Genomic DNA, 13,400 nt, shown 5'->3' with positions numbered 1-13,400 from the left:
ATTTCATTCAAAATGGTAGCAGGGTAAGCCACAATAGGATGTGGTTTTAGCAGTACACTGTTAAGTCTTGTGTAATCAATGGTTAGTCTCCATGATTTATATGATTTCCTGACTGGCCATACAGGGCTGTTGGTAGTAGAAGAAGCTCGTCAGACAATTCCTTCAGCTTCCAAATCTGCCACAATCTCTACCACAGCTTGTCTTGCTTCTGGTCGAATGGTGTATTGTTTATGAGGGGCATGTATCGGTCCCTCAATAATAACAGGGTCATTGTTGACTTTTACACAAATCCAATTTGTGTTTAGCCCAAAAATCTGGATATAAACCACAAAGAAGACCCCACACACTTCTTTTACCCAGTCTCTGGTGATTGGTTTAACTACACCAATAAGACTTACATGTGCGATCTTCATGTGGTATTATTCCAGCTGCTGTAGCTATTTGACGACTGTCAGTAAATTTAATCATGTTTAACAATGATAAAATGTCCATACCTATAAGACTTCCTTGTGAATTCGGCCCCACCAAGAAAGGTGTCCAACAGACTTCATCTTCATGTATTTGCAGAGGTACTGGTATACTTCTGTGAAATATCATGATATCTCCTCCAACTCCTTCAACTCCTATAGTTTCATGTGTTGTAGGTAAGTTCAAATCAGTTATGGAGAGGGAGGCTCCCGTATCAATTAGACAGTGACATGAATGGCCCCATATCAAAACAGGGATGAAAAGTCAATTGACTATTTCCTTACTCTTATAAGGGGCTGCTGATTCCTATTGTGGATGCAAAATTCCCTCAATGAGCTAAAGAACTTGTGCTTCAGTCCACGTCTTTCCTCGAGATGTTTTATCATTGTTTTTGGCATTTACCCGTTTAAATGATGGGCCTTTACCTTCTGCCCCACCTCCTTTAGCCCAACAGTCTTTTTGTTATGAATGCACACACTAAACAATAGATCCAATTGCACTGTTTTAATAGGGTAATCCAAAAATCTAAATCCAATAGGCAAAAGGTCAATAACAGAAGACCAGTCCAAAAAACAAGAAACATGAAAAACACAAGGGAACACTAGAAAGCCGGGTGATGAACAACAAGGACTCCATGAAACAGATAGAAACAGACCGATTTATATAGACAGGTGAAAACGATGAAAGTGGAGACAGCTGAGTGAAATTAACAGGTGTGCAATTAACAGGTGTGCTTTGTGGGAAATGTAGTGCCTGCAGTGGGGTGACTATTGGGAAGTCAGACCACTAGTGGACACCCAGGGAAACACAGACCAGACACTGTGACATTATCCCCCTCTAAGGAGCAGCTACCAGATGCTTCACCGAACAAAAGAACAAACTAAGGGACACAGAGACCAGGAGGCAGGTGGACTGGTGGAGGATAAAGGGGAGGGATGGAGGGCCAGGCCCATAGAAGGGAACAGGCACAGGAAGTGGGAAAACAACAACAACAACAACAACGAGACGAGGAGGGAGGTGGAATGGTGGAGGACCAGTGGGAGGGACGGAGGGCCAGGTCCATAGAGGGAAACAGAGACAGAAAGTGAAAAAAACAACAACAACGAGACCAGGAGGGAGGTGGACCGACGGAGAGCGGAGGGCCAAGTCCATAGAGGGAAACAGAGACCGGAACAGAGGGAACGGAGAGTTCAGGGGTCCAGGTCAGAGCCGACAGGGAAGGAATCCAGGGTGGAGCAGGTGGAACTGGAGCCCACCAGGATGGCGCAGATGGAACTGGAGCCCACCACCAATGAGCAGACGGGACTGATGACCACCAGGGTGGTGCAGGGAACCACCACAGCCTTGCGGTCAATACCTAGGCCCACCCGGGTGGCGCAGAGGACCACCACAGCCGAGCAGATGAGACAGATAACCACCAGGGCGGAGCAGAGGACCACCACAGCCGTGCGGATGAAACAGAAGCCCACCAGGGTGGTGCAGAAGACCACCACAGCTGTGTGGTCAAGACAGAAGCCCTCCAGGGCGGCGCAGAAGACCACCAAAGCTGTGCGGTCGAGACAGAAGCCCACCAGGGTGGCACAGAGGACCACCACAGCTGTGCAGTCGAGTCCGTAGCCCACCATGGCAGAGCAGAGGACTACCACAATGGGATCTATGGCAGAGAAGATCAAGTCTGTAAGGCTGAAATGGAGAACATGAACAGGTTAAGGGTGGCCTCCGTTGCCCTGATGAGATGGTAGATGGTCTCCATGGCCATCTACCAGGTGAGTTCCTGGATGGCCTCCATTGCCATGAAAGGATAGGAGGAGCGTGCAGGAAGTTCGGCTGAGATGTGACAAGGCTCTGGAAGTTCAGCAGAGATGTGAAGAGGTTCTGGTAGATCCGTGGTGATTTCACTGGGATCAGGTAGATCAACTGTGGCTGGACTTCATTCAGGAAGATCAACTGGGCTTGACTTCGTTCAGGAAGATCAACGGTGACTTGACTTGACTCAGGAAGATCACTGATGACTTGACTTTGCTCGTTAAGATGATTGATGGCCTGACTTTGCTCATGAAGATGATTGGTGACTTTACTTTGCTCATGAAGTTCATTGGTGACTTGCCTTTGCTCATGAAGATCGTTGGAGACTTTTACCTAGCTCATGAAGATCGTTGGTGACTTGACCTTGCCCATGAAGAACACTGGTGACTTGACCTTGCCCATGAAGAACACTGGTGACTTGACCTTGCCTATGAAGAACACTTGTGACTTGACTTTGCCCGTGAAGATCATTGGTGACTTGACCTTGCCCTTGAAGATCATTGGTGACTTGACTTGACTCATGAGGTCTAACTGTGGTTTTGCTTGACTCATGAGTGTTAATGGTGACTTTACCTGACTCAGGACGGTCAACGGTGATCTGACTAGACTCTGGAGGGTCAACAGTGATCTGACTAGACTCTGGATGGTCAACGGGCACCTGACTTAACTCTGGAGGGTCAACAGGCACCTGACTTGACTCTGGAGGGCAGAACTTATTTATCTAAAAAAAAAAAAACTCCATCGGTGACAGAAAGACAGATTAACCCTCTGGAGTCAATTAATGCGGATACGCGTTATGAGTCATTTTCTCCTGATAACCCCGAAAAGAACTTAAATTACACTTTCAGTTTTATTAGTACAGATAAGAGCAATACATCAATCGAATCTGTAGAGGGTTTACTTTTTTTTGGATACAGACATAATAACAACAAAACTTTGTGCACTTATAAAATAAAGATAACAAACAAGGTGTGCTGTCTGCAGCCTTTGTCTGCGCTGATCTTCATTTACAAAAAGATATTCTGTGATAAAGTAAACCATATGAAAACAACGCAATGTTCGTTTTTCACATCTCCCTTCATTATATCTAATGTGACCACGCCCCCGTGCTGAATGCGCTATTCAGATTCAAACTGAAGCGCGCAGCTTGAATACGACCAGATAGAACAAAAAGCAGCGAGACTGTTCTTCAAGTTCTTTTTATTTTACTGTTTGCTTCGCGATGAAAGGTACAAGACATAATTCACTCCAAAAAGATGTGATGTGGTTGAGGATTTGAGACATGGATTTCCTCAGAAAAAAAAAAAATGAAGTGCTTCATTCAGCAGAGATCATAAACATGAATAAGTCTCTTTTTTCTTATTTATATACTAGTTGACAGGGGCGCAGATGGCACTGGGGACGGGGGAGACATGACCCCCCCCCCAGATTCATAGTAACCAGATCCATCCCCCTCACTTTCTCAATGAAAGGTTTTATTGGTAAACCGAGGATTCATCTGAGTTTCCGCGATGTACGTTAGTCTAAGTAGAAGCGACCCGGCCCGCCGCTCCTTTAAACGTGTACTAAACGATTTTTGAAACACACTTTTGACCGCTGTGTCTGACAGAGTCCCAAAACACACTTGTAGCCAATCAGCGGTAAGGGGGCGTGTCTTGTCCTGATAGCGAGAAGAGAGCGCCCAATTTGAGTGCACAGGATGCATATTACATTACATTTACATTTAGTCATTTAGCTGACGCGTTTATTGAGAGCGATGGCGGATAAAAAAGAGGGTTTACAATCAAGAAAGAGGTAGGAATCGCCTAAATATCGGAGCAGCTTTCCAGCGGTGGAGAGAAACTGAAGGATTGGGAAGGGCTCGAATTGGACGCCAAGGTTTATTTGTTTCTTTTTGATAGATGAGTAACGATTTTGCGTTCTTTCACACAACTTATCCATGTCGGCTTTTGTTTGAATATGCTTGTGTGTCATCTTCGCTTGTTTCCGCAATCGTTGTTGCCATGGTTGCGAATGTACTTGTGGGGTAAAGATTTCAAAATAGGGGCGATGCACGGTGGACTAGAGAGCTCAACTTCACAAAACACATTCAAATAGAAAAAGCACCGGCAAATTAAGAAAACATCTTCATCAGTTTGACAGCACAAGTGCTGCAAATACTCAACACAATGAAATACAAAAACAAGCTACGAATGCTCACAACACAAACAAATAAAGAAACACTCTGTAAATACTCAAACCAAACAAAATTACCCCAACAAAAAGAAAATGTAAACAATGTGGGTTTTTTTTTTTTTTTGAGTATTGATTACCATTTTTATAGTAGTAAATCCATGGTTATTTTCTTAATGATTACAGAAACCATTTTTATATATATTTATAATAAATGTATTTATTTATTAATTCATTTCAATAGTAAAACCACAGGCTATCGTTAGTTTTTGTAAGGTAAGCCAGCTTACATAACATTTTACAGGTACAGAAATTGTGTATTTAGTCAGCTTATTTAGGCTAATAATATCCATAAAGCTAAGGAATCGTATGACTAGGATTGTTAAAATAAACAAAATATATTTTTTCAGAGCAAACATTTATAAATTATGTCCCAGCCACATTTGTCACTTTACGGTTCCCTTAAATATTTCCGATGTGGTCTGTGTTTTTGCAGCACATTTTTTTATTTGTTTGTATTGTGAGTATTTGCAGCTTGTATTGTCAAACTGATGAAGATGTTTTCATAATTTACAAGTATTTTTGTCATTTGCAGCATGTTTTCTCTCTCGGCCACCGTAGCAGGTCCTGTTGGGGTATAGGTGTGTTTGTTTTGGTGCTAAAGAATCGGGTCTGGGCAGACGCAGGCTGAAGCACAATAATAGTCTAACCGTTACTTTACCCACATTCTCACTACACAGTGTTCTGTTGTCAATAAACACACATGACGATGGTGCTTCCACTGACGTTTACGTTGTGTGTGTGTATTGCTATGACTCCTGACCCCGGGGTCCTACGAGGAGCTGGTAGCTGCCTCAAATGTGCATGTAGCGGTAACCATAGTGATAATATACAGGTGCATCTCAAAAAATTTTAATGTCATGGAAAAGTTATTTATTTTGTGTAATTTAATTCAAATAAGCTAACTTTCTTATATTCTAGATTTACAGACTGAAAATAGAAGAGTTTTTTTGTTTTAATTCTGATGGTGACTTACAGTCTGTGGCACTGCTGAGGCGTTACTGAAGACCAGGTTGCTTTGATAGAGGCCTTCAGCTCCTCTCTATTGTTTGTCAGATGTTACTTCTCTTCCTCTTCACAATACCCCATAGATTCTCTGTGAGGTTCAGGTCAGGTGAGTTGGCTGGCCAATCAAGCACAGTAATTTCATGGTCAGCAAACCACTTGGAAGTGTTTTTTTTTTCACTGTGGGCAGGTGCTAACGTCCTACTAGAAGAGGAAATCAGCATCTCCATAAAGCTTGTCAGCAGATGGAAGGTGGAAGTGCTCCCAAAATCTCCTGGTAGATGGCTGCATTGACTTGATAAAACACAATGGAGCAACACCAGCAGACATCACAGCACCCAAATCATCTCTGACTTCAGAAACCTCACACTGGACTCTGGCTTCTGTGCCTCTCCAGTCTTCCTCCAGACTCCAGACCTTGATTTCCAAATGAAATGCTAAATTTACTTTCATCTGAAAAGAGGACTGTGGACCACTGAGCAACGGTCCAGTTCTTTTTCTCCTTACCCCAGGTGAGATGCTTCAGACGTTATTCTCTGGTTCAGGAGTGGCTTGGTTCTTGGAATGTGACAGCTCTAGCTCTTTTCCTGAAGACGTCTGAGTGTGGTGACTCTTGATGCACTGACTCCTGCTACAGTCCACTCCTTGTGACCCTCCCAAGTTCTTTAATTAGCTTTTCATTATAAGCTTCCCAAGGCTGTGGTCATGCCTTTTGCTTGTGCACCTTTTCCTACCACACCTTTTACTTCCAGTCAACTTTCTATGAATATATTTTGATACAGCACTCTGTGAACAGCCAGCCCTTTCAGCAATGACCTTCTGTGGCCAAACTAATCTATCCAATTTACCAAACTAATCAACCTCAAAATAGAATATTAACATTTTTGAGATACTGAATTTTTTATTTTCTTAAGATGTAAGTCGTAACCATGAGAATTAAAACAATTTTTTAAATATATATTTCAGATTATGTGCAATTAATCTAGAATATAATAAAGTTTGCTTTTTTGAATTGTTACAAAAAAAATAAAGACCTCGTCTGTGACTGAGCTGGTGATTGACTGCTGGACAGCTTGGTCCTCCCCAGTTAAAAAATCCCATTTGCGCCCCTGCTAGTTGAGATGGGTCTTTAAATCTAGATTTAAACTGCAAGCGTGTGTTTGCCTCCCGAACAATATTAGGTAGGTTATTCCAGAGTTTAGGCGCCAAATAGGTAAAGGATCTGCTGCACGCAGTTGATTTTGATATTCTAGGTATTATCAAATTCAAAGTATTATCAAGTTTTGAGAATACAGTGGACGTGGAGGAGTTTAATGTAACAAGAGCTCATTCAAATACTGAGGTGTTAAACCATTCAGGGCTTTATAAGTAATAAGCATGATTTTAAAATCTATACAATGTTTAATAGGGAGCCAGTGCAGTGTTGACAGAACAGGGCTAATATGGTCACTTCCTGGTTCTAGTAAGAACTCTAGATGCTGTATTTTGGACTACCTGGAGTTTGTTTACCAAGAATGGAGAACAACCACCCAATAAAGCATTACAATAATCTAACCTTGAGGTCATAAATGCATGGATTAACATTTCTGCATCTGACATTGAGAGCATAGGCCGTAATTTAGATCTATTTTTGATATGGAAAAATGCAGTTTTACAAATGCAAGAAACATGGCTTTCTAAGGAAATATTGCTATCAAATAGCACACCTAGATTTCTAACTGATGACAAAGAATTGACAGAGAAGCCATCAAGTCTTAGACAGCGTTCTAGGTTATTACATGCAGTGTTTTTTGGTCCTATAATTAACACCTTTTTTTAGAATTTAGCAGTAAGAAATTTCCATCATCCAGTTTTTTTATTTAGACTATGCATTCCGTTTTTCAAATTGGTATGTTTTGCCAGGCCGCAAAGAAATTCAGAGCTGAGTATCATTAGCATAACAGTGAAAGCTGTGTTTCCTGATGATATTTTCCAAGGGTAACATGTAAAGTGTGAAGAGTAACAGCCCTAGTACTGGGCCTTGAGGTACTCCATACTGCACTTGTGATCGATATGATAACTCTACATTCACTTTTACGAATTGATGACAGTCATATAAGTACAATTTAAACCATGCTGATGCACTTCCATTAATGCCAACAAAGTGTTCTAGTCTAAGCAAAATAATTTTGTGGTCAACAGTGTCGAAAGCAGCACTAAGATCCAATAGTACTAACAGAGAGATACAACCACGATCAGATGATAAGAGCAGGTCATTTGTAACTCTAAGGAGAGCAGTCTCAGTACTATGATACCGTCTAAATCCTGACTGGAAATCCTCACAGATACCATTCTTTCTAAGAAGGAATATAATTGTGAGGATTTTACCTTTTCTAGTATCTTGGACAGAAAAGGGAGATTCAAGTTCAGTCTATAATTTACTAGTTCTTTGGGGTCAAGTTGTGTTTTTTTTTTTTTGTTGTTGTTGTTTTTTTTTTTTTTTTATGAGAAGCTTAATAACAGCCATTTTTGAAGGTTTTGGGGACATATCCTAATGACAATGAGGAATTAATAATAGTTAGAAGAGGATCTATGACGTCTGGAAGCACCTACAGTATTTAGATGGAATAGGGTCTAACATATATGTTGTTGGTTTAGATGATTTAACAAGTTTATACAATTCTTCCTCTCCTATAGTACAGAATGAGTGGAACTGTTCCTCAGGGGATCTATAGTGCATTGTCTGATGTGATACTGTAGCTGATGGCTGAATGGTTACAATTTTATATCTAATAGTATCGATTTTAGAAGTAAAGTAGTCCATAAAGTCATTACTGCTGTGATGTTGGGAAATGCCAAACTTGTTGATGCTTTATTTTTCTTTAATTTAGCCACTGTATTGAAAAAATACCTGGGGTTATGTTTGTTTTATTCTAAAAGAGACTAAAAGCAATCAGATAGCAGTTTTTAATGCTTTTCTGTAGGATAGGTTACTCTCCCACCAAGCAATACAAAATACCTTTAGTTTTGTTTTCCTGCAGCTGCGCTCAATTTTCCAGGTTGCTCTCTTTATGGTGCGAGTGTGCTCATTATACCATGGTGTCAGACTGATTTCCTTCATTAAGCGTAAAGGACCAACTGTATTTAAAATGCTATAAAAGAGATAGAGTCCATAGTTCTGTTATATCATCAAGTTATTCTGAGGTTTTGGATATGATGAGGTATTTGGATACATCAGGAAGATTACTTACAAAGTATTCTTTTGTGGTAGATTTTACCACACTTCTACCATACTGGTAACAAAAAGTAGAATTTACAGTTTTAGCTATATAAACTAAATAATGATCTGTGATATCATCACCTGGCTGCATAATTTCAACACCATCAACATCAATTCCATATGACAGTATCAAATCTAGAGTGTGATTTCGACAATGAGTAGGTCATAATGTGTTGTGTTGTCTAATCCCAATAGAGTTCAGAATTTCTATAAATGCTGATCCCAATGCATCTTTTTCATTATCAACATGGATATTAAAATCACCAACTATTAAAACTTTATCTGCAGCCAGAACTAACTCGGATGTAAAATCAGCAAACTCAACAAATGTTATACGAAGCACCATTACTTCTTTTTTCATTACTTTTTTTTTTTTTAATTATGCAAACAGACTATTACAACATTTACAGAAAACAAATTAAATGCAAAACACAAATTCAGAGACCAACAAAACACATATCAGTGCGATTTGTGTGTGTGTGTGCGTTAATGTAACTGGGTGAGGGAGTGGAAATATATGAATAAAGGGGCATGCAGGGAAGTACAACAGACTTAACCAGAAGCACCATTACTTCAACGAGTTATATTTAAAGCCTGCCCTTTAAAAAATCCGTATTGGATCCATAGACATCTTAAAATAGTGGCCTGTGACTCTACAACAGCACAAATTAATAAGGCCAAAACCAAGTACTATTGATGTCTCTCTCTCTCTCTCTCTCTCTCTCTCTCTCTCTCTCTCTCTCTCTCTCTCTCTCTCTCTCTCTCTCTCTCCCTCTCCCTCTCCCTCTCCCTCTCTCTATTTGAAATATGTAAATAGATTATATGTCTGTTGTTGTTGTTTTTTCATTTTATCCTGAATGCATGTTATGATGTTATTTGTTATACAGTATGTAAAATATAATAAAATGTGAATCACAAAAAAAAAAAAATAATAATAATAATAATAACAGCATGCAATTTACTTTTGGTATGCCTTTTTGGCCAAATTTTACAGGAATGCTAAGGGATTAATTATATACCATTGGTTAAAAAATTAAACAGTGATGATCTTAAAAGGAGAGCAGACAAGTGTCCGGCCGCACTAGTAAATGGCAATGGTATTTAAAAACCATTCTATCTGGCCTTAAACTGGACAGGTGGCCAACTTTTAAATTTTTTTAAAAGATGTACCTGCGATATTATGCCATTATCATTATATTATTTGAAACTGGTCTTAGAACGACAACATTATCATTTATTGCAATAATTTCTTGGACAATTTATCGTCCAGCAAAATTTGTTATCGTGACAGCCCTAATTATATGACCCTTTCTATGAAATCTAGGCTAAATTCAAGTATCAAAGTTTGATTTCATCCATTAATTTCACTATAATTTCAATCTTTAACATGGTCCTACCTAGTCAGTATTAGATATAAAGGTTACATTTTCACATAATGTTGTTTACCTAATGAAGGATGGTTTTATTTAGAAAACAGTAAATAAAAAATAAAATAATAATAATAATAATAAAAACCTTTAGCTGGGTTTTGACGGAGAGGGTCACATATTAATTACTTTACCTTGGTTTTCAAAAAGAGGGTCACATATTAGTGCTGTCAAATGATTAACCACGGTTAATCACAGTATATATAAATACACATGTATATATTTCAGAAAAAAATATAAAAATATATTGATTCATAATATAATTTATATGAATATAATTATACACATGTAAATGCCTGTTTAATAAAAAATATTTTCAAGATATATACTGTATGTGTGTATATTCATATACACTGAATACACACACATATATTATGCAAAAAAAAAAAATTTTTTGAATGCGATTAATCATTTGACTGCCCTAATATATATTCTTTTTTTTTTTCTTTTTTCTTTTATCACATTTCAGGAATTAGGTATCCTTAATTTTTCTATATTTACTGGTACTTGCATCAGATTGGCCTTGCTTAGTTTCATATTTTTCCAATCCTTAGTTTCGCCTCACCTTCCAACATGCTAATCAAAGCTTATTTATTATAGCAATTTGTGTTGTACCATGTGTGTTTTGCATCAAATCAGATTTTTATCTTTTGCAAAATTATTCGTAATTAAAAGCATAATATGCAAACATATTATTTTCATTATTAAAACTAGAATGGCAGCGGGTTAAATTTGACCTGTGACTGTTTTTCAAATGTACATGTACATGTATTTTTAATGAAACATTCAACTCTCCCAGTCAACGACTTTTACTAAAATTGTGTGTTTTACAATCCTGTTGTCAAATATTTGTTTAGATAAAACAAGATCAGTAAACCGGCATTTATACCTATAAGCACCAGCGGGTCAAATTTACCCACTATATAATGCTATACAATCTATAATGCAATGAATAAACCATTTGATTACCCAAAGTGTATTGGTGTTATTCTCTTAATCAAATTCTAAATGTGATAACTAAACAAATTAATAATTAATTAGGTGAGGGTGTGCGCTTGAAATTGTCATCGCATCATGCATTGTTGTGGATTATTATTGCTCATAATTTTCTAGAGTCTATTTGACTAATTCAAATAACATAGGTTAATATATGATCTAATTGTCATATCTTAATATATTAATGGCACTGTAGTATAATATTACACCACCTAAATATGTATTTCTTCTTTCTCACTGTCAGTGCAGGCTTGTTTATCTTATTGACCATTATGAAAAGTGATTAGTGGCCTGCATAAATAAAACCTTGAACATAAAACAACAGGACAAAAATGTTGTTTATTACTAGACATAATCATTTAATGACTCTAGACAATTCTTTGTGAAGCCAGTGGCATCAAAATGATGTGTTCTTTAGCCATATAAAAATGTTGTTGTTATGTGCAAGGGGTAAAATGTATTCATTGGCGGTTTTAGGTATACAGCGACCCCTGCCAATTCTAGTGTTAAAGGGGTCATGAATTACCTCAGTTATTATTATTATAATTTTTTTTATTTGTTTGGACTGTTCTCTGAGGTCCACTTATAATGATATTAAGATTTTTACACCAAAATATATATTTATACAATTTAGAAGTAATAGGCTATTTTCTGTCCTGTTCTTGAACCACCCTCATCTGAATATATATTGAGATTTTATCCATATTATATATATATATATATATATATATATATATCCCTGGGAACACATGATAGGTGAAAATTGATAGCCTGAATGAACTGTAAGTCGCTTTGGATAAAAGCGTCTGCTAAATGCATAAATTTAATTTAATTTTGCATATATATTTCTCCAGGAATTTGTTTGCTTTGCACAGCTCTCCTTTGAAATCATCAGCTGAAATTGCTAGAACATTTTTGGCATTTTTTTATTTTAATGTAGATTTAGAGTCTAATGTAGATAATATATCTTGTGATATGTCTTCTACTCAGGCTAGAGTCGCCTACACGTTCGCTATACATGGAGGCACCTAAAGGAGTGAAAATAGAAGCTGAGGCAGGAGATTTCCAAGCAACTTGTAGGAGCGATTTACGCCTGGAGTCAAAAGATGGAGAGGTAACTGTTCTTCATTCTGTCCTGATTCTGTAACTGTCAGTGAGCCTGATGCTTCAGTCAATTTACTCAGAGTTCTGACACTTCCATTTGCCATTGGTTGTCATCAAAGCAAGTGCTCTTTGAACATCCATATGTCTCCTCATGTTCAGAGGGAATCAGGTATTTACTTAAAAATTCATGCTTTAATACATATAGATGACAGTTATCTGACAGAAATATCCATGATTAAATTATACAGACTGTTGACGTGTTGACAAATGATCTGTTAAAATATTTTTCTTTTTTTTCTTTTTAATAAATTAAACTAATATGTGATATATATTCCAAATGTCAGTGCTTTGTGTAATTCTATTTTCATTGTGTTCAACCTAAGTTATTAAAAATAATAATAATGATGATAATTAGCATAATTAATATCCGCTGTCATGAATTTCAAAGCTTTAGAAGAATTTTTTTTTTTTATGAAATGTCCAAAGTGATACAATTATCCCTGCTTTCTTGCAAAAATTATTGGAACCAATGCAGAAATGTCTAAAACAGTGATGTGGGACATGTCCTCATTTATAATAACTGCTATGCCCATGCCAACATAGCAAATGTCTACTGGCCCAGATCCGGGCCAAACAATCACTTTTCCCTCGGCCCAAGTGCCGCAAAGAATCTGGCACACCATGGATTTCACGCAACCCAGATGTAGGCCAGATCTGGGCCAACAGTATGTTGCTGTCTGGGAATACAGAATCTTAATATTTCATATTATTGCTTTGTATATTACTATAATTGCAATTATTCATTTTGTGACATGGTTTGGTAATCCAGACAGCAACATAGAAGTGTGTAAGAGACGACCATGTTATATATATATATATATATATATATATATATATATAACAAAATTACATTTAATAAAACTATAATTTAGTGCAGTTTAATGCTGAGCTGATTTGAGCCACATATCACATGACTGATCTGGGCCACACCCCTCCCACCAACAATCGGCCCGGATATTGTTTGCCTCATCCACGCCGTGCCGTTGTTGCCTCAAATGGCCCAGCTCTGGCTGAACGGGTACATTCAGCTTGAGGCCACATTT

The 13,400-nt window shown here is 37.9% G+C and overlaps 1 protein-coding gene across 7 annotated transcripts in view; it reads left to right on the top strand.

Moving 5' to 3' along the window:
• The window catches only part of sgcd (sarcoglycan, delta (dystrophin-associated glycoprotein)), a 469,726-nt gene that overhangs the window by 412,923 nt on the left and 43,403 nt on the right, over positions 1-13,400 (top strand). For all 7 annotated transcript variants that reach the window (XM_052588189.1, XM_052588187.1, XM_052588188.1 and 4 more), the window contains one exon: positions 12,184-12,307. In XM_052588189.1, coding sequence (XP_052444149.1) covers positions 12,184-12,307 — 124 coding nt within the window. The remainder of the gene's footprint in view (positions 1-12,183; positions 12,308-13,400) is intronic.

Source organism: Carassius gibelio, chromosome B21 (genome assembly GCF_023724105.1).
Source record: "Carassius gibelio isolate Cgi1373 ecotype wild population from Czech Republic chromosome B21, carGib1.2-hapl.c, whole genome shotgun sequence".
Classification (NCBI taxonomy): Eukaryota; Metazoa; Chordata; class Actinopteri; order Cypriniformes; family Cyprinidae; genus Carassius; species Carassius gibelio.
This window is presented reverse-complemented; position numbering and strand designations above follow the sequence as displayed.